Source organism: Ceratotherium simum, chromosome 26 (genome assembly GCF_057802395.1).
Source record: "Ceratotherium simum simum isolate JZ-2026a chromosome 26, ASM5780239v1, whole genome shotgun sequence".
NCBI lineage: Eukaryota > Metazoa > Chordata > Mammalia > Perissodactyla > Rhinocerotidae > Ceratotherium > Ceratotherium simum.
The window spans coordinates 33,417,269-33,442,888 of record NC_141925.1 but is presented as its reverse complement, the minus strand read 5'-3'; the positions used below and the strand labels follow the sequence as shown (position 1 = coordinate 33,442,888).

General features: G+C 50.8%; 1 protein-coding gene across 5 annotated transcripts in view; it reads left to right on the top strand.

Annotated features, from left to right (window-relative positions):
* MAD1L1 (mitotic arrest deficient 1 like 1) overlaps window positions 1-25,620 on the top strand; it is a 474,298-nt gene that overhangs the window by 67,390 nt on the left and 381,288 nt on the right. For all 5 annotated transcript variants that reach the window (XM_087417466.1, XM_087417465.1, XM_004440893.3 and 2 more), the window contains exon 10: window positions 15,666-15,752. In XM_087417466.1, the coding sequence (XP_087273592.1) occupies window positions 15,666-15,752 (87 nt within the window). The remainder of the gene's footprint in view (window positions 1-15,665; window positions 15,753-25,620) is intronic.

Sequence of the window (25,620 nt, the reverse complement as noted above, 5' to 3'; positions counted from 1 at the left end):
GTCATGTTCTCCACAAAGCAGTAAAATGCAGATAAAGAGAGACGAGGAAATCACACCTTACACTCCCACCACGGAGAGGTGACCTCTCTGAAGAGGTTCTTGTGGATCTCTCCAGGGTCAGGGTCAATACATGGACTTCAGAAATGCTGCATGCATCTCCTTTGTGTCCTAAATCTTAGTACTTTCCTGAAAACACTTGCATGGTGTCCTTTGTTGTGGCCACCTGCTAGGCCGCCCTATGGGGTCCTGTGATCATTGCCCCACTGTTGGGGATATTGAGGTTGTTTCCAGTTCTATTAACATTGCTACACATCTCTCTCTCTTATTTTTTTTTTTGGTGAGGAAGATTAGCCCTGAGCTAACGTCTGTTGCCAATCCTCCTCTTTTTGCTGAGGAGGATTAGCGCTGGGCTTATCCATGCCCATCTTCCCCTACTTTATATGTGGGACACCACCACAGCATAGCTTGATGAGCGGTACGTAGATCCCCACCCAGGGTCCAAACCTGTGAACCCCAGGCTGCTGAAGCGGAGCGCACGAACTTAACCACTACGTCACCAGGCCGGCCCTGCACATCTCTTTTTAAAACACATTTTAAAAACAAATCACCAAATACAACCATGTCTTTCTCCTCCTCAAGTAGCTTGTTATCAGGCTTAGAATAAAACTCAAAGGCTTTACCCTGGCTGCCAGGCACCCCCCGCTCTGGCCCTCTGCCCTCTCCCCTCTGCGCTCTGGACCTGTGGTCTGTCCTGACATTCCTAGATCCCCCTCAGGATCGTTTGTGCCTCAGGACTTAGCCCTCACTGTGCCCTCTGCCTGGAAGTTTTCCTTCACTTGACTTGTTCTCCCCCATTGTTCACATGATCAGGGAGCAGGTTCTTAGGGGACTTTTGTTTTTAGAAACAGAATCCCAGGTCAGAATGAGAGCTCCTCTTCCCCTCGTCCCTTCCTCTCACCGCAGGATGGATAAACCAAAGTTCAGAAAGGTACAATAACCTTCCCAGGGCCACATAGCAGCTGGGTCCCTCCTGGGACCATAGCCCAGGTCTCCAACATGCCTGTTGCTTTTCCAAGGTTCTGAGACCTTTCTCCCCTGTGTTGCTCAGCAGGTTTGGAGAGCATCTCACTATTGCGGGCCTCCTTCTCTGAGTGTCTGTATTGAAGCAGTCCTTTGTTCCCAAGCCGCCTTTGATTGTCACCCTAGAAGCCAGCCAACTTGATTTGTAATTCACTGTTCCCTGCTCTGCAGTCTCCTGCCTCTCTGCCGGGAGATATCCCTGTACGTAGGCTGCGTGTGTTGGGGAGAGGGGAAGGTTTTTCTAGTTCTCGAACACTGAGTCATGGCCAGGAGCAGATCAGTCAGAGGTGGTGACCTGGCATCTCTGAAGTCATAGTGTAGTCACACAGTGGAAATGAGGCTTGATTTCCCCATGGGTCACATGTGCCCTTCCAACATATCTATTGCCCAGATTGAGACAACCTGCCTTTGCCTCCTTGCTTACCTGCCACCTTGTGGTACTGGGGTGCCACCTGCCCCTCTGGGGTCATTTCATGTTCTGAGCTCACGTGCGTCTTTCTTGGTCACCTTGGCTGCAGGAGCTGCAGTGGCTCCTCGGTAAAATGAGGGCACTGCCTGTTCCACCGATTCCAGCTCAGTCTCCCACCACCGTCGGCCTGTTTCTGAAAGCATGCTCTGTGACGTGCACTGTTCAGGTGTCGAGATGACGACTGTTCTTGTGGGCCAGCAAATCTGCCCATGGATGCTCTGCGCAGTGCCTCTTTCTGCTGGAGGTCCTCATCACCGGGGCCCTGGGGCTTCATGATGGACGTGGGAGTCTGGCAGAGGGCCCCTCTGCTCCTGCCAGGCATGGTTCTGCTCAGGCCCTCCCCCCGCTCAGCTGCTTCGGTCTGACTCGTGGTGTGGATGGTGGCCAGCCTGCTTGTGCCCAGCTGTGGCCTAGCCCTCCGCTCACTACCCCTGTTCCAAGCTTCTAGCTGAAGTTGTGTTTGGGGCCATTATCCAGCTGCCTTTTTGAATATTTCCAGCATTCAAAAGATCAACTTCTCCAAAGAGTGAGGGAGCAGGGAGAGAGAATTACAGCATTTGTTTGAAAGGTTCTGAGAGCTTTTTTTAGCTCGAGCAGTTCAAAGAGCGCCTCTTGTTAATCACAGGAATATTCTAGCGTCCCTGGGGTGGTCACACTGGCTTAATTGGAACCCAGGCTGCTTTGAAGTCCGTTTAATCCTTCCTGAGCTGGGAGAAAGAATTTGAAGGCAGCAACTATAAATTTGAAATTTCTTCGTTTTATTTACATGTCTGGGGACCCATGTAATTTATTTCCCTGAAGCAGTTAAGCTGAGGTGCTGGCTGGTGGACAGCTGGGTGCAATCTAGACTTCATTAGGTTGGAGTGGGAAGCCAGTCCTGGCAGAAGAGCCACAAACCATGGCTCGAGTCAGGGCTGCAGCAGCATTCTAGTGCCTGGATGGGCACAGTCAGGTGGCTAGCGCTGCTGACCACAGCCAGGACTGTGGAGATTCTGCATGTGAGGGAGCCTGTGACCTCCACAGTCCTGACTGAGGTGGTCAGTGTGGACTCCAGGTCTTCCTCTTCCACAGAGAAATATGGAGTTCTCCAGCCACAGGACTCACTGATTGGAGACTGGACCTCAGACGTGGAATTCTGGTCACAGGCTTGTCTTTATCAGTGTACTTGTGGGCATGTGTGCTCGCCAGTGAGCCATGGCCCTGTTACTGCAGGTCCTTGCCTACCCACAGAGGGCCTCCAGCAGCCTGCCCATTGCCTGTCATCTCCCTTCTCAGGGATGGGGGGTCACTGCCCAGTAGGGCACTTGCTGGCATTTTGTGTGGATCATTCCAGAATTTGCTGATAGTTGTGAGCGCTTGCTTACCCAGTCCCGCTCCCAGGAGGCGGTGTTGGTCCATCCGAGATATGCCTGTTTCTGCCAATTGCACGTTATTGTAATTACATAATTTAATTAAATATTGTAGAGGCCGATGAAAAATAAATGTGTGAAGAAAGCAATGTTTCTGTGAAAACGAAGTCAGATGCGTTGGAAAGTCTTAAAGGAAAGTTGCTAAATTCTTGGATAAAGTGAATTGACTATAAAAGATTAAGAGAAAAAGTAGAATTTAGGAAGGTTGCAGGTGTCCATTTTAGAGAAACAAAGCTAAAATCATGGATTATGTTTTGTGGTTTATGCAAAAAATGTAAGATGAAACTTAAGTTAGTGGACCCATATTTGAAGAAAAAGTTTGCAGCTTGGGGAATGATTGTATATTTGTAATATTTTAAGTTAAACTGTTTGAGAGATATATATATAAAACATTTGATTTCCCCACTTTAGCTAACTTTTGGGATCAATTACCAGTCTTGATTATTTTAGATAGGTAAAAAGTAAAAAGTAGGAAGCTTTTTACTAATATATTTTTGCCCCACTTATAATGCAAATTATTCTTAGTGTTACACGTAGCTAAACGTCATTTAGGAATAACATATGATTTTATTATAAGTGGTTATAATTAGATTTTTATGCATTAATTCATCATGGAATAATTGTTTTCTTTTTAGAAAATTTTTGAATAATATCTTATTCCACAATGTAAGTTTATAACACTAAGCTTTAGACAATTATTTTCTGAATAGGTGTTATATTTCCTTGGTAAAAATATTAAAACTTCTTAAAAAGGTAATAGTGATAAATCTGCCCAGTTTTTGTCTGCTCCAACAGGAAGCCACTGTTTTTGTCTTGCTTATCCTTCGAGACCTTTTTAATGTATATATAAACCAATACAGCTATGCTTATTTATTATCTATTTCTCTTATACAAATGGTGGCATAGTATACTCATGTTCTGCTTCTTGTATTTTTATTTAGCAATGCATTTTGGAGACCTTCCTATATAAACATATAAAAAGATTCTTCATTCTTTTTATTTTAAACAGATTCCATTAAATGGATGGACTGTAATTTATTTAGCCAGTAGTAACTAAACTTCTAATCCAGTAGTCTGAGTTTAAACTGTGGTAGAATTTAGTTTGGTAGTTATTGTTCTGGAAAGGTATCCTGATTTAGACTCATTCAACTAATATTTCTTGAAAGCCTGCTGTTGTGCCAGGCATTATTCTCCATTCACAGCTGGTGAAAAAACAACAAAATAAAAGTAGTTCCTTGATTTACGGAGCTTTGCATTCCAGTTGAAGCAGAAAGACAGCAAATAAATAAATAGGTAAAATATATAGCATCTTAAGTCTATGAAGGACAGTAGTGCAGGGAAGAGTGGCAGAGGGTTTTCTGGAAGGAGAGAGGGGGCTTACTGTTTTATACAGGTTGGCTGGGGAGGCCCAAATGAGAACTCAGTGACATTTGAGCAGAGGCTTGAAAGGGTTGATGAGGGAGCAGGCCATGTAGACACCCAGGGAAGAGTCTTCTAGAAGAGGGAAGTGCCAGCCCTGAGGTGGGAGTGTGGCTCGAATCCAGTGATCGGAGTCAGGAAGGCAGCTGTAGCCAGGCCACATTGGGCCTCATAGGCTCTGGTGGTGACTTTGGCTTTTACTTGGTGTTGTGGTGGGAACACGCTGGAGAGTTTTGACAAAAGAGGCATGTTTTCTGACTTACATTGTAAAGTAATCACTGTGGTTGCCATGTTGCAAAATAGATGCTTGAAGGGCAAGTACGATGTCAAGGGGACCAATTACGAGGCATCGTGATGGTCTGGGGAAAGATGGCAGCCTGGATCATGGCGGTTGTGGTAGAGCTGGTACAAAGTAGTTGAAGTGCGATCTATTTGAGGATAGATCTGATAGGATTTGCTGACAGATTAGAGGTAGGGTGTGGGAAAGCTCTGGGGATTAGCAGTTTTTGGCCTGGGTAGCTGGCAGGACAGAGATTCCATTTTATGAGGTGGAGAAGACATGGGAGGAACAAGATTTGGAGAAGGAGGAGGGTCAGGAATATGGTTTTGGGCATGCTAAGTTCGAGGTACTTCTTGGATGAGAGGAGATGTTGAGCAGGCAAATGGATGACTCTAGAATTCAGTATCTGGAGTTGTGAGTGCATTTAGCTTGTATTTAAGCCATGGAATGTCATGGTCATGAGTACAGCCCCAGAGGAGGAGATGGGTAGGGAGGAGAGCAGGTTGGTTAAGAACTGAGACGGGAGGCCTTCCAGTGTTAAGAGGCCAGTGAAGGAAATTGAGAAGGAGCAGCAGTGAGGTGGGAAGAAGACTGGGACGGGGTAGCGTCCTAGGAGAGAACAGGAAAGTGTGTGAGGGAGGAGGGAGCCATCACTGTGTCAGATGCTACAAAAAGGCTGGTAAGCTGACGGCTAAGATTGGGCGTGAGAGCTGACCTTCCCGAGTGGTCTCAGTGGAGAGGTTCGGAGCCGAGTCCTGTCTGGAGAGGGTTGGAGAGGAATGGGTGGAGTGGAGTTGGAGGCAGTGAGCAGTTTTTTCAGGGAGTGCTTTTGGTAGAGGAGATCTGAGGAGGAGGCAGAAGCTCCGGGGTAGGGGGTCCAGAGTGCTGGAGAGTACGGGACATGCATCTGCAGTGATGCTGTCAGCAGACCTCTTGGGGTTGGACACCCGTGTGGCTCCCCTGTGGTCAGTGGGGAAGTATGGAGAACAAGCATATGTCTCAGAGTAAAGTGAGGGTCCGTTGATGTGCAGTAATTTATTTTTCTGGGGCAGTAAATTAGAGAAGCATATGCCTTTTTGTGCCTCTCTTCTCGTTAGGGAGTCAGTATGACTGGTGAGGAGGTAGACCTTTGTTTCCATATGAAAACCATCATTGATCACAGGGGAGAGTTGCAGTGTGATGAGGGTCTGCTGTGTCGTGTGCTGCTGGGGGGCCCTTAGGACGCGTGCAGGGGCTGGAGAGAGGTGTGGGAGGGCTGCTGGAGCCTGAGACCTCATCTGTTACTGGCCACCTTTCTGTGGGGAAAGAGTGACTTGTTCTCTGTCCATCTGGGAAATGGGAAGCTTTAGAAGATATATGAATGGCCACTGTCCACTATATGGCCAAGATGTCATGGAATAGCCCTGGCCCGGGTGGCGAGAGGGACTGGTGACCTTCCCAGTCCTCTGAAGCTTGGGTGCCTGTGGTCTCAGGACCACTGGTCACAGCCTTCCTTTCGCTGGACTGTCCGACCTCCAGCTCAGTGGCCTCAGGGCTGTGCACAGCAGGAACAGCCACCAGAAGGCGACCCTTCAGAACCTGGCCCAGGTTTGGGCCGCCTGGAGCTTGTCCCTCTTCTTCTACAGTAGCTGCTTCCTTCTCCCCATCCTGGGATGCTTACCAGGTTTTGTTTTAACTCACCTTGGTGACAGGAATCCCTCCTGACCGCAGCTGCACCCCCCACATAGCTGTGTCACGTTCTCAGGAAGAACCTGGCTTTACAGGACATCCTGCCACCCATGACTTTGCAGCCGTGAATGCTTGTCCTCCTCTCGGGTTTTAGCACTAAGTTTTGCTTCTAATGGTTTCTGTTCCCGGTTCTGCATACTTCCTGCAGACATGAGCCCTGGGAAGATGCCCATCTCGCTTGGGTTTCGTCCCCTCTTGTAGGGCCCTCCAGCTGAAGTCATCCTCTGGACTGTGGCCTGCACCCTGTGGGCTTCTGTTCTCGGGAAAGTAGCTGTAGCTCCTTGGAAGAGAGCTTGAGGTTTCCTGTTTGTTAATTAGTTTGTGGCTGTTGCTATCTCATTCGCTTTAGAAATTGGCGTCCTCTGGATCTCATGTCTTTCAGACCCACTGAAACTGGCACTTTGGGCTTCATGAGTCCTGGCATCTGCTATTAGGAGCCTCAGAATGGCTGCTTCTGGGCTGGAATGCCTTCACCTTGAAAATAAACCACTGGGCTCAACTCCCCAGGCCTTGCTGTTCTGCTCACAGCTGAGTTTGAATCAAACTTCAGCTGTGGATTGAACAAAAAGACTTTTTTCCCCCTTTAGAGCCCACCAGTTAGAGTTAAAAGGCTTTGCAGCTGAAGCCAGGGTTTTAAACAGCAGCTGTCACAGCTTGGGCTGCAGTTGGAACTGTCACTTTCCTGTCATCTCCAGTTGGAGGATCCTGAGGCCCTCTGAAGGCCTCCCCCACTTCAGTGTGTGAAGTGAAGTTTGAGGGTGGATTGATCTTCCTGTTGGAGTGCGCTTGGGCTATTTTTGGGCTGTGATGATACTTGGCCCGACTCCTGCTAGTTACGAGCGTTTACCTAATCCCCAGAGTGCCTTTGGTAAACATCCCTGAGTAGCTCCAGCCACACAGCAGGTCAGGAGGTTTCTGGAAAATAAACAGTCTTCCTACCAGTTGGAGGCACTTTGGCCTCGGGTCCTTGATTCGATGTGTGATGAAGGCTGCAGTTGTCTAATAATCCTTCATGATTCAACAGCTCTTTAGGAACGTTCCTCCACTCGCACTTGGAGCTCCTGGCAGGTGAGTGGTGCATGGCTGCGGCTCTCTCTTCCTGCAGGATGCAGTCCCAGTGCCTGAACTCCAGGACATCTCCTGGTGTGTCCCCTCTTGTTTTTCCAGATGCCCTTCTCCCTTGGTCCCCAGTGCCCTGGGCCCATGCTGAGCACACATTGGAGAAACACCAACTTCTGTCAGCTCCCTTGCTTCTCCAGCTGGGCGTTTCCAGCGGCATTTTCATAGTTAGCATGCTGGGGCGGGGAGGGGCTCCTTAGTTTTCATTTGTACTTATACATGTAACATACGAATCCCCATCATAAGAAATTCAATAATGCACATGAAGTTAAAGATCCCTTTGATTCCACCACCAGTCTCAGCCCTGACCTGGAGGTATCGTCGCTATCCATTTGGGGTGAATCCTTCTAAATTGTTTTATAAATATACCTACATATCATTGATTGATTCTCTTTGTGCCTAGAAATACATTGTAGGTGCAGCTTTGGGTGCCTGAACGGAGGCAGACACTGCACTTGAGCACCTGTGTGAGCCCGGCTCACCCGGCTCTTCCAGGAGGAGGAGGGCATGCTTCTGCAGAATACTATTTGTGCACTTGTTGCTGTGTGCAGTGCTGGCCAGGGCCCTGCCCGAGGGCCAGGTGGTCTTTAAGTTCTGAATAAATGAACTCCCTCCTCAGGGCCCAGAAATCAGCGTCCCCGCTCCTGTGTGCCTTCTTCTTGCTTGGCACGTGGTTGTCTGTCCCTCCTTGGTACCTCCTGCACTGACCGTTTACTTGAGGGGTGATTGTGTGAAAGCACGCCAGGTGTCTTGGCTGTACCTTGGGAGGATGTTCTCGCATCTCTGACTTTGTGCTCAGCTCTCAGACCTGTGTAACCTGGAGAGCGTGGATAGGAAAACGCACGTGCACATATGATGTATAACATACTGTATACACATGTTTATACATCTGCCTCTTGTTCTCTGCCGTAGGTCAGGGCACAAGAGAAAGAGGCCTGGGCCTCTGGAATGGCACGGGTGGTCTTTCAGGTCCCCATGCACTGTGCAGAGCTGGCCCTGGGGGTGCTGACTGACCTTCTGATATTATCAAGCCAGGGGAGCCGTGGGTAGCTTCCCACACTTGGCTTCTGTGACAGTACGAGGCCAGTGGACAGACATCAGTCTCAGGGTGTCCTCACGGTGGTTTCCCTGTGGTTGCTGGACTACAACGGTTGGGAGCTCCTCTTGGGAATAGCCCACAAAGCCACTTGTGAGCCATAGAGCATGATGTACGGTCTCACCTTGTCAGAACTGGTCCCTGTGGCCCCCAGTTTCCACAGCTAGACCTTATAGTTAAAAAAAAAAAACGGTTGTTGTAGAAAGTTCTCACAACAAAATTATAGAAATTTTTTGAAAAATGGAAAACATTAGGAATCCTGCGACTGTAATACAACTCTTGCTTGTTCTAAAAATTTTCTTCCAATTCTTGTCTCCACACAGATATATTTTTATTTTATTTTTTATTTTTTTATTTTTTTAAATTTTATTTATTTTTTTCCCCCCAAAGCCCCAGTAGATACTTGTGTGTCATAGCTGCACATCCTTCTAGTTGCTGTATGTGGGACGCGGCCTCAGCATGGCCGGAGAAGTGGTGCATCGGTGCACGCCCGGGATCCGAACCCGGGCCGCCAGCAGCGGAGCGCGTGCACTTAACCACTAAGCCACGGGGCCGGCCCAGCACAGATATATTTTTAATCTAATGCACTTAACTTTATTTTCTGGTTTTGTTTTTTTCGATGTATATGTATATTTGCTGTTAAAAAGAGACAAACGTTAGCATTTTAAAATACTTTCTCTTGTCACTTACACTGACTGTTTTAATGGTATTGTGTGTATGGCCTGTTTTATAAACCTAGTTTGAAGTTGTTGGACGCAGTAGCGTGGCCTCCAAGCCTGGCTGCCTGGCTCTTCTGTGCCTCAGCTTCCCCGTCTATAAAATGGGCATAATAATAGTACCTGCCTTGTAAGGCAGCTGGAAGGATTGAAGGCTTAATATGTGTAAGTGCTTGGAGTAGCCCCTGTCTGGGAGTGTGCAGCGACTTTGCCGTGTTATGACTTCGTCTCAGAAACAGTATTTCCACGAACTGTGGAAGTGGCTCTCCCTGGAGCTGTGCAGGGGAGCCGCCCTGTTTATAGCAGCCTTATATTATTTCGAAGGAGATGTTTGATTATGTATCAAATTGCCAAGAATTCTGGTAGTCTTTTATTAGAGAGTAGCCAAAGCAGTCACTTGATTTCAGGTGTTTGTTTCCAGAGTTCTTGCAATGATATTTGTAGCTGAGTGACTCTGCCTTGTCCTCTGGGTTCTTTTAGATTTGGGCTAGATTCTGGAACCTAATATCTGTCCATCCAGTTGACAGAGAACGTCAGAGAATGTTTCCTTGTCAGATGTCCAGTGAGTGGTTTTCTTAACGGCACAGGGAGTTTTTTGAACTTGATCTGCAGAGTCATAGGATTTTTTTACCGCTTGGATTCCTCCTCTGTTTCTGCAGATGGTTGGTGGTTCTAAGTTGTGCGTAAGAACCACCGGGGAACTTGCTGGCAGATCCTGAGCCCTAGCTGCAGGGGTTTCAGGTCAGTGGATTGAGCGGTGGAAGTGGATGGTCTCAGATTATTCCAGATGATTCTGATGCAGATGGTCCACAGACCACTCTTACTATTCTAGACGCTCTCCACCCCCTTACGATGCCGCACCCCGCAAAACCACATGGATCCCACTACCCTGACCAGAAGTGAGTGTGCCCTCCCATGTTCTGTGCTTTCTGCTGTCTGTAGCAACCATGTAGCCCCTCTTTTTGCCTAGCATCAGATTTAATGGGTGTATAGTATCCCATGTTATGGCTGTGAGAACTTACTCACTGGTTTTCTGTTGTTGAGCTTTTTTTTTTTTTTTAATGTTAAAAACAGTGACATGAGGACTGTAAAATGGTGCAGCTGCTATGGAAAATAGTATGGCAGTTCCTCAAAAAATTGAAAATGGAATGATCCAGCAATTCTGCTTCTGGGTATATATCCAAAAGAGTTGAAAGCAGAGACTCGAACACGTATTTGTAAACCAATATTCATAGCAGTGTTATTCACAATGGCCAAAAGGTGAAAGCAGCCCAGGTGTCCACTGATGGATGAATGGGTAAAGAAAATGGGGTCTGTCCGTACAATGGGTTATTCTTCAGCCATAAAAAGAGATTCTGACACATACCACACATGGGTGAACCTTGAGGGCATTATGCTCGGTGAAATAAGCCAGTCACAAAAAGACAAATACTAGATGATTCCACTTATATGAGGTCCCTACAGGAGCCAGATTCAGAGAGACAGAAAGTAGAAGGGTGGGTGCCAGGGGCTGGGAGAGGGGAATGAGGAGTGAGTGTTTAATGGGGACAGAGTTTCAGTTTGGGAAGATGAAAAAGTCCTGGAGATGGGTGGTGGTGATGGCTGCACAACAATGTGAATGTGTTTAATGCTGCTGAATTGGACACTTAAAAATGATTAAGATGGTAAATTTTATGTTACATGTATTTTACCACCATTAAAAGCAAACAGTGCCACGATGCCTCCTTAGCCATCTGTGGCGCTCGTCCCTGGTCGCTTCCTTGAGGTGTGTTCCTGGAAGTACAGTTGCTGGTCGACAGGTGTGGATTCCCACTTTGGTGGCTTTTCTTACCTCGTCCTCCTGGGCGGCCCGGCCATCCTTGGGCCGTTGGGGCAGGACAGCAACTTGACTTGCCAGGTCACGGGAACCACCGCACCAGACGAGTAAGCTCTTCCATCTCCCAGCACCTGGGTTTCCTCCCGGCGTGGAGGCCCCGAGGTGCTGACTGGCCGGGGCCTTGGGGACATGCGCGTCCACCTGTGGTCGAGTCCGCTGGTGGGCCAGACACCTCCTGAATTCCTCCTCATCCGTGCCCTAGGGGGACCAGGTTAACGTGTGAGTCCTGTGGTCCCCAGTACTCGCCCACTTCCTTTGCAGGCATGATAATGCTGTTAATGTCCGCAGAGGTGCAGGGACTGCCAGGCCCCCACCCCGCTTGATCAAACTCCACCGCACCCTTGGCTCACCCCCTCTTGTGGCCTCAGGAGTGTCCACACTTGGCAAAAACCACTGTACTGTCTTGTCTTTTTCTCATGTGGGACATTCTGAAACCATTCTAACTAAAGCTCATGTACTTCACTCCTCCAACAGAATGTTTTCTTTCTGGTCAACACTGCAGCACTAAGGGTGAACAGAATTCCACGCCATGCAGTGTATTGATTAATAATTATTTCTCATTGACACTTGTGTTCCTCATTTACATCAGTTTCACTGTCACCTATGTTTTGTCCTTGTTTCCCATTCTCAGTGTGAAAACGGGATTGAGTTGTGTACCTGGATATCTGTCTTTTTCTGCTCCGTGAAATGAATGGGTGTGCAAGGGGTCGTCAGGTGGCAGTGCTGCGCTGCACCTAGGTCTGGGGTTGTGGAAATGAGCGTAAGGAAGCCTCGTCGAGCTGGCGGGTCAGCCTGGAGCTGTCTGAGCTGTGACTTGACTCCAGTCTTCTGCAGTTAGTTCGTCTGTTTTTCCTTTGAAGATTTCCTGCCCTTTCTCTTCTCTGTGGGTGGAATAAACTGGTCTGATGTGAAATTCTTGAGTGTTGTCATCTAGCTTACTGGGCTTTGTGTTTTTTAGGAGAAGTTGAAACATCATGGCTAGCAAGAATGACTGGACACCTGAGTCTTGATTCAGCCGAAGTAGTTGCCTCAGGTTTTTCAGCCCAAGAGGCCATGAGGGGAAAGGTTGTCCAGTTGCTGTGTTCCCTCCAGCAGCTGCTGGGACAGGACTGAAGTGAGAATGGAAGTGGGCGTCCTGGCTTGTGCAGTTTAGCCTTCTGGAATTGGGCCCACAAGAAAGGCAAGCTGTACAGCTTCGAGTCCTCACTCTGCCAGAGAGGGTGGTGTATCTGAAAGATGGCACATGGGATCTGGGTCCAGGGTGTGGCTGTGAACCAGCCAGCTGGAGAGCTCGCCTTCAGTGGTGTGCGAGCCAGACTTGCTGTGGCCGTCCAAAGGCGTGTAGACTTGCTCTTTGGTTGTGTGGGGGTGACCCACCCCAGCTGTCCCACCCCCTTCTGTCTCAGGGAAAGCAGCTCTCTCCACCCTCTCCGGAAGGGGTGGCACAAACTCAGAGGGCACATGCCTTGAGGTCTTGCTCCTCAGGTATGTGGACATGTGTTTGCATGGCTGGTCTTCTTTCGTGGGAAAGGAGGAGTATAGGAGAATGTAGGCAAGACAGTTCCTGCTTGGTTTATGCGAACATGGAGCCAGGCCCTTGATGCTAAGTTGAAATGGCTGCTGAAAAGTTCCAAACTGTTCGAGTGTCTGATGGCCTCTGTGAAGCGTTAAACGGAAGGATGTATGAGACTCAGGCCATCCTGGGTGTGGCACGTGTGCTGTGGGCGGCCCTGTGGCACCTTATGTGTGCATTGGTCTGGGCAGGTGTCACAAGAAGATGCCGATGCCCCGAGGCATCAGTGGGAGTAGAGCATTTCAGAAGGATAGCATAATAAGTTCATTTTTCTCTTCATTTGAACTGTTCCCAATTTTCTCATTATTAAATTGTTATATTTCAAATTATCTTCACTTCAAAGGAGGTTGGAGAGCCTTGGCTAACAGTGAGTCTGGCTCTCGGGCTTTGTGGGGCTGATTTGTACCTCAGGGCAAGAGTCTTGTTTTTAAATTGGTGTCACAAGCTGATTGCTCTCCAGATTCCAGGAAGGCTTCTACTTGGAGGGTATTGTGGGCAACTTGCCCTTGTTGAGAGAGAGCCGCATCTCAGTTAGATGAACCCCCCGCGACTTGGTGGCTGTCTGCCTGGCAGCTGCCTCTCCATGGGCCCTTCCCACTGTTTCAGGTCTGAGTGGACACGGCCCAGCCCGGCAGGGAAGTGAGGAAGAGGGCGGTCAGGGTCGTGCTTCCTCTCTCACCCTCTGCAGCATCCGTCTGCTTCTCCCACATGGCGTCGGCTGGTGCTGGCCCACGGGGGCTGGAGGACCTTGCACATGTGGACATGCAAGATGTTTTGTTTATTGTTTTAAAGACATCTTCTCATTGATTAGTAACAGTTTGCATACCCCTTTGACTAAGTAACAGAAAAATACAAAACAGCTTAAGTATCTCTTTACAACGTTACAGAAAACAATCTCTCTTGGCTCGAAAGGATTTGTTTATTTTGCTTACTTATCTTCCTACTGGTATTTTTCACTCCCTGAGGTTGGAAAGCCGCAGGAAGCTCTGAGAAGAGTGGGAAGTGGTGCTGAAGGCTGGCTCACACTTCCCAGATGTCAGCTTCTCAGAGGCCTTTTACTGAGAAGCATCTTTTCAACGGAACCATTTTCTCATCCGCAGAGCCCGCTTGTATTTAGGGAGGAGTGTGGGTGGAAATCTCTGCACGGTGCCTCCCGGTTCCTTCCACACTGAGGCCACATCCTCACAGATGTCCAGTAGAGGGGCCTTTCCTTGGTGGTCAGGGAAGGCCTCTGTGTGGTGATCTGAAAGGGAGAGAGCACGGACTTACCCGACGGAAGAGTGTGACGGCAGAGGCCCAGGTGTGAGGAGTTATGCGGGGCCCTGCTCTGTCTCTGGGCTGTGCTGGGCTCTCAGGACGTACTGCCAATGAGCCAGAGGTCATGGGAGCTCACCTTCTAGTGATGGCAGACGCTGAGACCCCTATACTAATCACCAGCGAGGTGGGCCTCGGCAGTGCCGTGATGGGGTAGGGAGTGTCTTGGGGGCTTGATGGAGAAATCCTCTTCAAGGAAGGGATGTTTTTCCTAAGCCCTCTCTTTTGAGAAGAGCTAGCCCTGGGAAAACCAAGGGAAGAGCTTTGCAAGCACAGGGTTGCCTGACACAGAGTTTTGGGGAGCAAATGGGGTGGAGGGAAGGCCAGCGGGAGGCAGAGAGGCTGCAGGGGTCTGCTCCTGCAGGGTTTGTGGAGCGTGGACTTGAGGTTGGGTTTTAAGCAGGTTTCTTTGCGGGGTCCTTGGTTAAAATGTGCCTCCAGGTGCCCACTGCTGACTTCAGTAGAAGAGGTTTATTGCTGGGTGTGGGGTGGTGCTCCCAGGATGCACCTGAGGCCTGAGAGCACCCCTGGAAGCCAGCACTGTGGTGACTTTGGAGGCCAGGAAGAGGACCTTCGAGCACCACGGTGACCAGGACCCACCTGCTTTGTAGCTTTACGTAGGACTCTTGTTCCACAGAGTGTGCATCTGGTTGGTGTAGCTTGGGTCACGGCCCCCTGGGCTAGTGGACGGAAGGTGGACCTCTGACCACTGTGATGGAGTGGTTGTTCCCTAAATGGGAGTAGGGTGAGGCTGCGGGCCTCATATAGTGCCCCATGCGGCTCTGTGCTTAGTCCTCAGGCCTTGAGCTCACCCACCTCTTGGCCCCTTCATGCAGGGAGCATTCAGCGTGCGTGCCGTATGTGTGTGTTGGGGAGTGTGCACACCCCACTGAATATTTCTTTCAGTCTCTCAGAGACATTCTTGGTGTGTGTTCTCCTAAGATACGGTGCTGAGTTAGAGGATGGGGTTCAGATTGAGGTTCAGTGCTGTTCAAAGCAGAGTGGCCTGTGAACCAGCCATTTGAGTCTCAGTTTTCTCATTTGTAAAGTGGAAACAATAAACCACAGGGTTGCTCTGAGCATTAACTGAGGTAATTAATCTGGAATAGTTTTGAAAATTATAAAGCACCATTGTACCTATGGGCATCTGTTATTCTCACTGTTATTATTGCTGCTGCTGTTACGTGTGGGTTGGAAGGAGAAGGGAGGAAAGGAAACTGAAGTGTACGGAGCACCTCGTCTGAGCCAGGGACTTGGTAGGTGCTTTTTAAACGTTTCATGTCCTCTGCATAGTGACACTGTTTGTTACGTATTGACCCTATTTCCACAGGTGAAATAAAATCAAGGCTTATAAAAATAACTTTCTCGTTCTGCCATAGCTTAGGGGTGGGCTGAGGGTTGAACCCAGGAGGTGGTGAGTGCATGGTGCCGCAGATACGGCCCTGGGAACAGGGCACAGGACTTGACTTATCCCGGGTCTGTGAATCAGCAGCTGCTGGCATGGCTTTTGGCGGCCATCTAGTGTGCAGAACCAGGTCCCCCTCCAGGAAACAACTGATGCTGAGTGTGTGTTCTTGATCCCACAGGACCCCTGAAGACCTTTCCAGATTCATTGTTGAGCTGCAGCAGCGAGAGCTTGCCCTGAAGGACAGGAACAACTCCATCACCAGCAGGTAGGCCTGGCGGCCTGTGTGTTCACAGGGACAACTCTGTTTTGGAAAGCTGGGGGCCGGTGAGTGTGTGCCCCTGGCTTGGGAACAGCTGTGCTTCGCTGTTCTGTCGGCCTTAGCCTGAGTGGGCAGGTGCTAGGGCTGCAGGGTGCCCCACGTTCCTGCCGTGTGGCAGTGAGACTCAGCTGAGGCGGCATGATGCTGTCATCCCAACGGTGTGCCAGATCACCGCTGGATCCCTGGTCGGCTAGCTTCCTGCTGTGTGGGTCTGTGAGAAAGGATTTTTCATCTTTGCTGTGGCGTGGGCTCCCAGTGAACCCTTGATGGTGTGGAAACCTGGACCCCGGGGAAAAGTGTCTGATGTTTGTGTGTATAGGCTTGTGCACTCAGGCAAGGTCTACAGAGAGTAACAGAGCAGCCAGGACGCCTTTGCTACAAATAACAGGAAAACCTTACCCCCCGATTTAGCAGGGAGGGAATGTGTTTCCTTCCCCGGCAGGAAGTCCAGCTGCGTGGCTCCTTCCAGGGCCTGGTGTTAGGTTTTTCCTCTTGATGCCAAACGCGTGGTATGTGTTCCAACACTGCTTCTCCAGCTCTCTGACACCAGCTGGGTGTCCAACAGTTCAGTTCCATTCTGACACCAACTCCCAGAGTCGGCAAAGATCCCACAAGTGAAGGGCTCAGTCCCACAAGGCTGCCCTCCCCATTTCTGTCTGACTACAAATTCAGAGGTTTCCTTCCATCACCCCCACCAGGTTCAATAATTGGCTAGAACGATGCACAGAACTCAGGAAAGCGCTTTACTTATGGTTACTGGTTTATTATAAAGGGTGCAGTCAGAATGGCTAGATGGAAGAGATGCATGGGTGAGATATGGGGTGGTGCAGAGCTTCCATGCCCTCTCTGGGCACCCCACCCACTGGGAAGCTCTCTGAGCCCAGTGGTTCAGGGGTTTTTACGGAGTTTCCACGCTAGAGTAAGTCATTGCCTGTTGGTGAATAACTCAATCCCTAGCCCCTCTCCCTTCCCTGGAGATGGGGGTGGAGCTGGAAGTTCCAGCCCTCTCCTTTTGGTTCTTCTGGTGTCCAGCCCCCATCTGGAGCTGTCGGGGGCCCCCAGGAGTCACCTCATTAGCATCAACTCAGGGCTTGTTATGAATAACGAAAGATGCTCCTCTCACCTTGGAAATCCCAAGGGTTAGGAGGTCTGTGCCAAGAATGGGGACACAGACCAAATATTTATTTCTTATGAAACTACACCTGGGCTCTTCGAGGAGGCTGTCATCGCCATTCTCTGGTGCCCAGGCAGGGGGGCTGCCCAAGTTCTGGGTGTCACATCCACAGGCAGAAAGGAGGGGCCTCTTTCTTGGGTCTCCTTTTTGGAACAAGGAAACCTTTTGTGGGTCCCCCACTGCCAGCAGATTCCCTCTCAGGCCTTGGTGGCCCAAATGGGGTCAGATGCCTGTTTCAGACGAGTTACCCACAGAGGATGGGATTCCATGACGAGCTTCAACTAGTCCAGTTCCCACTTGAGGAAGCTGGACAGCTGAGTGAGGTCGGGCTCTTCCAGTGAGCAAGGGGCTCAGGGACAGGCTGAGAGGCAGGTGACCACAATGGGAGCCCTTGGGTGCCCCGCATGAACTGACCGATTGGTGGTTTGGACGGGTCTGTGAGGAGCCAGCCTGTTGGCCATTGATTATCTGCCACAGCCTCATCCACTTGTGGAGATACCATTTTAATAATTTATTAGTAGCCAGAAGGAAGGTTTTCTTATTTTGGGGGCTGATGTTGCTTTGAAAATTGGCTTTTAAAAGCATCTGGTAATGTTGGACATAATCACATCAATTTAGTTTAAAAACCTCAAATGATAAAGATTGCCTTTTGCTTTCAGAGCTACTGTTAGATGAAACGGGCATTAAAAGTGATTGAAATTAAAGCTTTAACATTTTTCCAGGCAATCCTCTTCATTTTACTTTGAATATGAAACAGAATGAACTATTACGGAAAAGGGAACTTGTTTGCATTTTTCTCCCGCCAAACTGTGAGGTTCTTTGTAAAATTACCTGCTTTGACCAGCAGCAGGAAGATCAGCCCCCATATCCGGAGAACCATGAGGAAGAAATAACTCCCATCTGCAGGTGCCCGATGGCGGCTTTTCTTGTAGTCATAAATGTGGCTTCAGCCATCTCATCTCTTTTTCGGGATTGGCTGAGGAATGGACTCTGCCTCAGGGAGAAGCCCTCTGCGGTGGGCAGGTGGTCTGCGTGACTAATGGCAATCGTCCACCTCTCAGGACCCTTGGGTTCCTTCTGAGAGCTGATGCAGCCACCTCTTGGAACAAGGGTGAGTCTCGAGCACCCACGAAAGAGCTCTGTCTTCCCCTCTGCTGTGGGACGGGTGCCTGCAGGCATCGAGCTCAGTGCTTACATGCATTGTCTCATTTCGTCTCACAGCACCCCATGGAGGAGACCGTTACTGTGGTCTCCCTCTTCCAGATGAGAGAATGGGCGCAGAGAAGTCCAGGAATGTTCTTGAGGCGTCAGACAATAAGGAGCTGTTGGGCAGTTCCTGCCTCATTCATCTATAATAGATTTATGTGTAAGCCCCTATGGGGAGGTGGCGGGGAGCTGGGATCCTGGGCCCTTGAGGCCCTTGCTGACCAGAACAGAGAGGAGATGTGTGTACAGTGTCATTCGAGCTGGCAGGGGTGTGGGCAGCTGCTGTTGTCACAGGCAGCAAAATGACAACGCCGTTGATAGTGACCTTCTTTGTGGAGGGCTGGGAGACCTTGTGAGGTTGGAACAACTGACTTCATTTCTGCACTTCTTTAAAGGCAGTTAAGCAGAAATTCAGGTTAGATGGGAAGAGGCACCTTGGCAAGAGGTGAGAACAAGCGGTGCAGCTAGTGCCCAGGTAGGTGGGGGATGAGTCCTGCGAGTTCACAGGGCATTCCTGTTCCAGCACCCCACAAAGCCCATGCCTGAGAGCAGGTGCTGTGGTTTTTGTCTCCCAAGCGTGTCTTATTGGCGTCTGTCTCCTCCACTGAAGTCGCACTGTTGCTGCCTTAGCTTAGGTTTGCATCGGCCTCTCTCCATCATTACGGCCATCATTGCGTTCCAGTTCATCTCAGGACAGAATCTGACCCTCTTCCCTACCATGTACTGAACGAGGGGTAGCAGCCAAGGGAGGGTCTCGTACAAACTTTGTGGGAAACAAGGCGAAGGAAAAAGTGTCCCGCATGCACAGAAGCTGAGTGGACAAGCCATCACCTGCCTCACTGGGGAGATAAGATGACATACTTCCAGCTGTGTGCCTGGAGCAGAGGAGAGTGTTTCCCTACCTTGTTACTGGAGAGTCCTGGTTCTACACTCTACCATTTGTTTGGCTGGGATTTTTACCTTCCTTAATGTTTGTGCCTTCTGACAGTGGGCTGGGAGCCTGGTGCTGGGCCTGTGCCTCATCCTCAAACTGGGGCTGGGGCTTTCAGAGGCATGAACTTTCCTAAGCCCTCCAAATTGCAGGAGGCAGTGGTGTCTCCTCCTTCCAGCAGGTAGTGATGGACTTGGTTGCTTTAAGTACATTTCTGTAACTTTTTCGTATGTCAGAATGGGGCTAGTGTCTTGTAGGGCATTTTGTGGATGAAGTGAGGTGGTGATAAAGCACCTGGCATCCAGTAGGACCCAGGGATCGCCGGATGATGTGATGGTGTGATATGGCGAGTCCTCTGCCCTCGTGGAGCCAGGGGTCGGGCAGAGTTCTGGTTGGCAGCTTGTAGGGCATCTTCAGGGCAGCTGAGTGTCGGCATGCCCTTCCGGTGGAGGGGTCATAAGCTGTCGGGCCAAGTTCTCTCTGTGTGTTTCTCTTTGGTCGCCATCCTTGGGCAGCACCAGGGGCCCCATTGATCACTGGTGTGAACCGGCCTGTCAGTGCCTCTGGACAAGAGTCTACTTACAGCACAGGGAAGCTTCTTTCCTTTGTTGCTGCCCTGGCTTCGGTTTCGGTTCCTTAAGGCTCATACTCTTCGTTGTGGTTGCGTGCCTAGGACACATGAGCATTCAGGATTTGGGGGCAGATCCGGGTGTGTCCTGTTCTCCATACAGTGCTCATATGATGCTGGTGTGCAGCCCATCTGCCCTTGCTGGGCCCTCATGAGCAACCTGGGGTCTCTGGGACCCACACACCCCGTGCACTGCTCACAGCCCTGCCGTTGGTAGAGCCAGGGGACTCTGAGGGCCAGGCCATGGGGGAGGCTGCCTTGCCTTGTAGCTCAGACCACGGCCACACTGTTGTCTTCCAGGGTCTGATGGGTAAGGGGCTGACGTGCTCTGAGGAGTGCTGAAGCACCAGGACTGGGAACCTTGTGCAGGGACATGTGGGGCTGTGACGTCCAGGTTCTCTGCTTTGCTGGAAATAAAGGCCTCACTTCGGAGAGTAGGTGCTGGAGTGAGCAGGGGCTTCTCAGGACCCTGCCAGGTTGTAGGACCCAGGTTTCTCCCCTGTAAGCACGGTGATGGTGGTGGCGTTGGTGGTGATGGCGGGAGCAATGTGTGTTTATCAAGTGCTTGCCTGTACCAGGCTCAGTGCTGAGTGCCTCCCATGGGGCCTCCCCTGAGAGCTCCAGGGTGGGTGCTGCTGTTATCCTCTGTTGTACAGCAGAGAAACCTGGGCGCTAGGATAGACAGCTAAGAAGTTGTAGACACAGGATTTGAATCCATCTCTGTCGTCTTCAGTGCTGCACATGGTTACTTGAGATGGCGCCCACATCCCTGAGAAGCATTCGACGTGGCTGTGGAGAGGGCCCTTTCTCACTGTTTCTCTGCTGCAGTGGAGACTGGGTCAGGGCCCGCTGCATTGCTAAGGGGCAGCCCGCTTGTGTGAAGCCTCAGGTCCCCTTCCTGCATGCAGATTTAAGGTAGAACACCCTGTAGAAGTGAGTGAAAAGAAGCCACTGAATGACGTGGATACGGCGGAGCTCATCGAGTCTCTGCCGTGGCCACTAGAAGAATCAGCCTGGCTGGTGCTGCTGTGCACTGTGTGCTCCCGCTGGCTGGGCCCGGCTCTTAGGCTGATGAGTCCCTTTGTACAGTCAACCTTCAAGTGCTGCTTGTTCACACCCAGAAGCACACTCTAGCTCTGGGCTGCCCTAATCACTGCAATTTGTTTTGTTTTTTTTTTAATAATTTTATTTATTTATTTTTCCCCCCAAAGCCCCAGTAGATAGTTGTATGTCACAGCTGCACATCCTTCTAGTTGCTGTATGTGGGACGTGGCCTCAGCATGGCCGGAGAAGCGGTGCGTCGGTGCGCGCCCGGGATCCGAACCCGGGCTGCTGGCAGCGGAGCGCATGCACTTAACCACTAAGCCACGGGGCCGGCCCTGCAATTTGTTTTAAAGATCACATTTTGCCTCCTCTTGGCTGTAGATGTCTCAGAAGAGCCCTTGGCCTCAAGTCATCAGAGGTTGAAAAGCCCCGAAGCACCTGGCATCATGGTCTTGCTGTAGAAGGCCAGCAGGTCTTTTCCTGGACGCCCCTGCCAGCTTCCTGGTGCCTCGGCCCGGGCCGCTGCTGCCCTCCTCAGATGCCTGGGGCTATGGGCGATGTTGGGAAGAGAGTTGTTGTTGTTTAGTGAAGGGGACTCAGGCATAAATGGGTGGAATGAGCATCTTCACCCTCATTGCCCATCTCAGAGGAGGTATGCCCTTGGCTGGTGTGTTTTCCTGGCATCTACCCAGTTGATGGGTTTTCCTGTCGCCTCCCAAGGGTGAGTTAAGGTCAGCATGACAGTCATAATTTTTAATGTGGCTCTTTACCCGCTGTTTGTCCAAAGCATTTGGGCTGTCCTCTCAAACCATCTTGGAATGTAAGTAGGCCTTGTCACCCTGTGTCTGTGTGAGTTATAGTGCTCTCAAGCTGTCCAGCAAGGCCAGCGGCGGGTGTGGAAGATTCATGATGACGAGGGACCTATTCTCTGCATCTCGTGGCTCTCATGCTGTGCCTGACATGAGGTGAGGGTTTGGAAGCTCTGACTGGTGTAAGCACAGGCTGCCTGTGTTGGGATCTTGGTCTCACTGCCAAGGAGCTCTGTGTCCCTGGACAGTTTAATTGGCCTTCCTCTGCCTCGCCTGTCAAGATGATGATGATGGTGATAACTTTGTAGGACTGCCGTGAGAGTTAAGTAAAATAACCTCTGTAAGGCGTTCCAACTGGTGCCTGGCACAGTGAGCAAATCATTATCTGCTTATTACAGTCGTCATCGTTGTTGTCATTGTCATCATTTTCAAGGTACCTGGGAAAGTGTGAGTTCTGGGACAGTTCAGGGCATGGCGGTGGTGAGTTTCCCAGTCGGCTCATTAGGGGTGAGAAAGTGTGTCTCCTGTGTCTGGCCAGAGAAGACCAGAAGGGGTTGAAGCTGTGGGTATGTGTGAAGGGTAGACATGGCAGAGTTTGCTCTGGATCAGGTACAACAGGTAAGAGAAAAAGACATGGGTGAGGTTTTGGGGAGAGCATATGAAATGATGGGTTTGCCTCTTATGTGGATGGAGAACATAGCAGAAGAGCAGGTGAAGGCAGAGGGAACCTGGAATTCAGTTTTGGATGTGATGATATTATGAAGCCCGTCAGACTACCAAGTGAATCTTGGTCGTTGGCCATCGAGTCTGCAATCGGGTTAGAGATCTGGACTGGAGATTAAATGAGGAAGACGTCTCCTTCAAGACAGGGAAGGGTGTAGCTGGAGTCTGCAGACTCTGCCCATGGCCCATGCTGACAAGGCAAGTGGGGATGCTAGAGCAGTGTGGAAGTCCAGGATCTTGACACAGATGATTCTGGGGCAGTGGGAGCGAGAGCTGGCTCTAGTCCACCTGGCGTCCTGCCCTTAGAACTTGGGCCTCTGTTCTCCTTGCCTGGAACGTTCCTCTCTCAGGTGTACCTGTGCGGCCTGGCCTCTCCTTCCTTGGGATTTGTGCTCAGACGTTTCTTGGTCAGTGAGGCCATCCTGGACTGCCCTGTCTACAGTGGCCCTGTGCATTCCTGCCTTCGCTGTGCTCCTTCTGTGCTCTCTCTCCCTACGTGTAAGCTCCTGGACCTCGAAGAAGGCTGGTCCAATGCGCTGCTCAGTGAGTGAGTGTGGAATGAAAGAACGAAGGAAAGAACCATCGGAGGTTGAATACACACAGTGACTGAGACAGGTGGATGGTGTGAGGCCTGTGGGGATGCTGCCTGTGCTGTGCTGGTCACAGGGCCACCAGCTTGGAAGTGCTGGAGCACGAGTGAAAGTCAGGTTTGGCAGAGGCGCAGGTCGTCAGGGCTCTGGACAGGCTTGCTGAAGGGCAAGAGTGGTGCCGCTCTGACCCTCACCGCCCGCTGGGCTGGCTGGAGCTCATCCTTCTGTGCTATGTCTACTGTTCGTGGTGCTCCACCTCTGCAGGCTCCCAGGGGCTCAGTGATCACCTGGGTGGTCTTGATTGGGAGTCAGAGACCCTAGGGGGGGTCTGCACTGTGGTGTTGACCTTGGGCCACAGCTGAGTTCTGCCTCAGGTTCCTGCCAAGATGACTCGTGCATCCTGGGGGGACCCTGCCACATCCACTTGTCCCTTTGTCTTCCCTGGAAGAAGCTTGTGTTTTGCAGGGAGAGCATGGAGGCCATGGACTGTGGTTGCCTGTTGCAGAGAATCCATTGTGGAGAGTTGTCTCCTTCTGTCCTGGAGAGGAGTGGCCTGTGAGTGGGCGATGACCATGGCCCACCCTGCCCCTGAGCTGGGCAGTCCCCGCGCCAGGCCTCATTCTTAGCCAGTTACTGTCCCTGCAAGAATGGGCACCAGGGGTTTTCAGTGGTGAGAGCCGAGGCCTTGCCTATCCATTTGGCTCTTAGCGCCACTCGATGTAAATGGGCTTTGGCAGGTGTCGAATCAGCCTGTGTCCAATGGGTTGTCTCCACGCATTCCTTAGTGGCAGTCTGCTGCAGTGCATAAGTTCCAAGGACACGGTGGAACACGCTGGTTGTGAGCTTGGTGGGTCCAGACCACAAAGCCTCTTCTTCAGGCCAGGCTGAGCTCCCCCAGCTGGTGCTGGTCACAACGGCTTGCACGGCATGTGGCTCTGGAGTCCTGGTGCGAGCGCTATGTCCTGGCCATGGGAGGAGCACTGAGAAGCGTGTATGTCTCTCTCCAGGAGAGGGGAAGAAATGACCCCCAGCAGGCACACACATCTTTGGAGCGTCAGGGGCTCACATTTGTAGCTGCATCCCTGCACCTTCCTTCCGTTTATGGCTGTGGTGTCTTGAGGAAGCCCCACCCTTTCTGGAGCCTCAATTTTACTCGTACCCTCACTGTCTCCCAGGGCCCTGTGGAGTCTCTCTGAGAGGTAGCACTCGTGGCCGCCTTCCTTGGCTGGTTGCTTCAGTGCAGAGGCCAGAGCCCAGGCTTCCGCTTTAGACCACGCGGTCTGTCTGGGGTAGGTGGGCCATCTGTCTGGCATAGATCGCACTGTCTGGCAGGACTTCCTGTGATGTTGGCAGTGTTCTGTGTCTGTGCTGTTCCGTGCAGTAGCCACTGGCCACGTGTAGCTACTGAGCGCTTGAAATGTGGCTAGTGTGAGTGAAGAACTGCCTCTGTAATTTAAACAGTCACATTGGTTAGTGGCTTCCATATTGGGCACCGTGACCTTAGACCAGTGTCCAAAGTTTAGCTCTGCCGCATACCACAGTGAACAATTCTTGAGCATCTCTCTTCACCCTGTCTCTGTCTCTGTCTCTGTTAACTGAGATCACATACATAAGTCGCATATTACAGTGCCTGACCAGTAGTCGGCTCTCAGTACATGGTAGCTGCTGCTATTGTTTGTTAGCAGCATCATCGACAACTTTGTCATCCTGTTGTGGTAATGAAGATCTTGGAACATCAGAACTCACCGCCTTCTAGGTGCCAATCCGGTTCCCATTCCTTAACACCCTTCCTCTGCTATTCCACTCAGTCACCTGCCCTGTCTGGTCAGCGCAGTGGATGGCAGCTCTGGGTCTGCCCATTTCCTGGCAGGACTTTGGGCTATCTGCGACCCTGCCCTCCACCCGTGTTGGCGTTTCAGCCTGGCGCCTGCTGAAAGCTTTGCAAGGTTTGTGCCAGCAGCTGCTGTGTGCGAGCTCCCTAGGGGGAGAGCCCCATCAGCCTCCTGGGCATAGGGGTCCTGCTGGTCTGCCTGTCTTCTACTGAGCGGACCGCCAGAGCTGTTTCATGGGCTTGTGCTGCTCGCCTTGCCCCCACTGTGGAGAGGAAGGTGACACTTTCTGGCAGCCCTGGCTGGAGCCGGAAGGAAGCCTTTTGGTGTGAAGCCCCCCAGCTGCCCTGAATGTAGGTAGGAGTGATCTCCTCCGACGTGGGGTTCTCTTCTGCCGTAGCGCTCACGCCTTTGTCCCTGTCCACCCTTGTCCCTCTCCTCAGCTACACTGGGAGCTGCTTGAGGTCTGGACTCTGTACATTCAAGATTGTACTTCTGATGTCCAGCATGGGCTTGGTGCTGATTCGGTAAGTGTTTAATGAATGAAGAGTCAGACTGAGGCCCCCATGCTCCGAATGCCTGCTGTTACCATCCCCTGCTTCTCCGCTGCAGACCTGTGTGTGTGCCCCGGGTCCCAGCACGCGTCCTTCAGGGCCCAGGGCCAGTGCTCCTCTGTCTTAGGCCTTACCTGCAAGTGGGTGCTCGCTCTTCTTGACGCGGTCTAGCTCTTTGCTCCACGTGTGTTCGTGAATCTGTACCTCTCTTCCGTCACTTACCATTTTTCCTCCAGATGACAAGAATTCGTGTCACTATTTTCCACTCTTGCACGCTCTGCCATCCACTTCCACAAAGCTGTCTGTGGGAATCTTATAAAATGGAA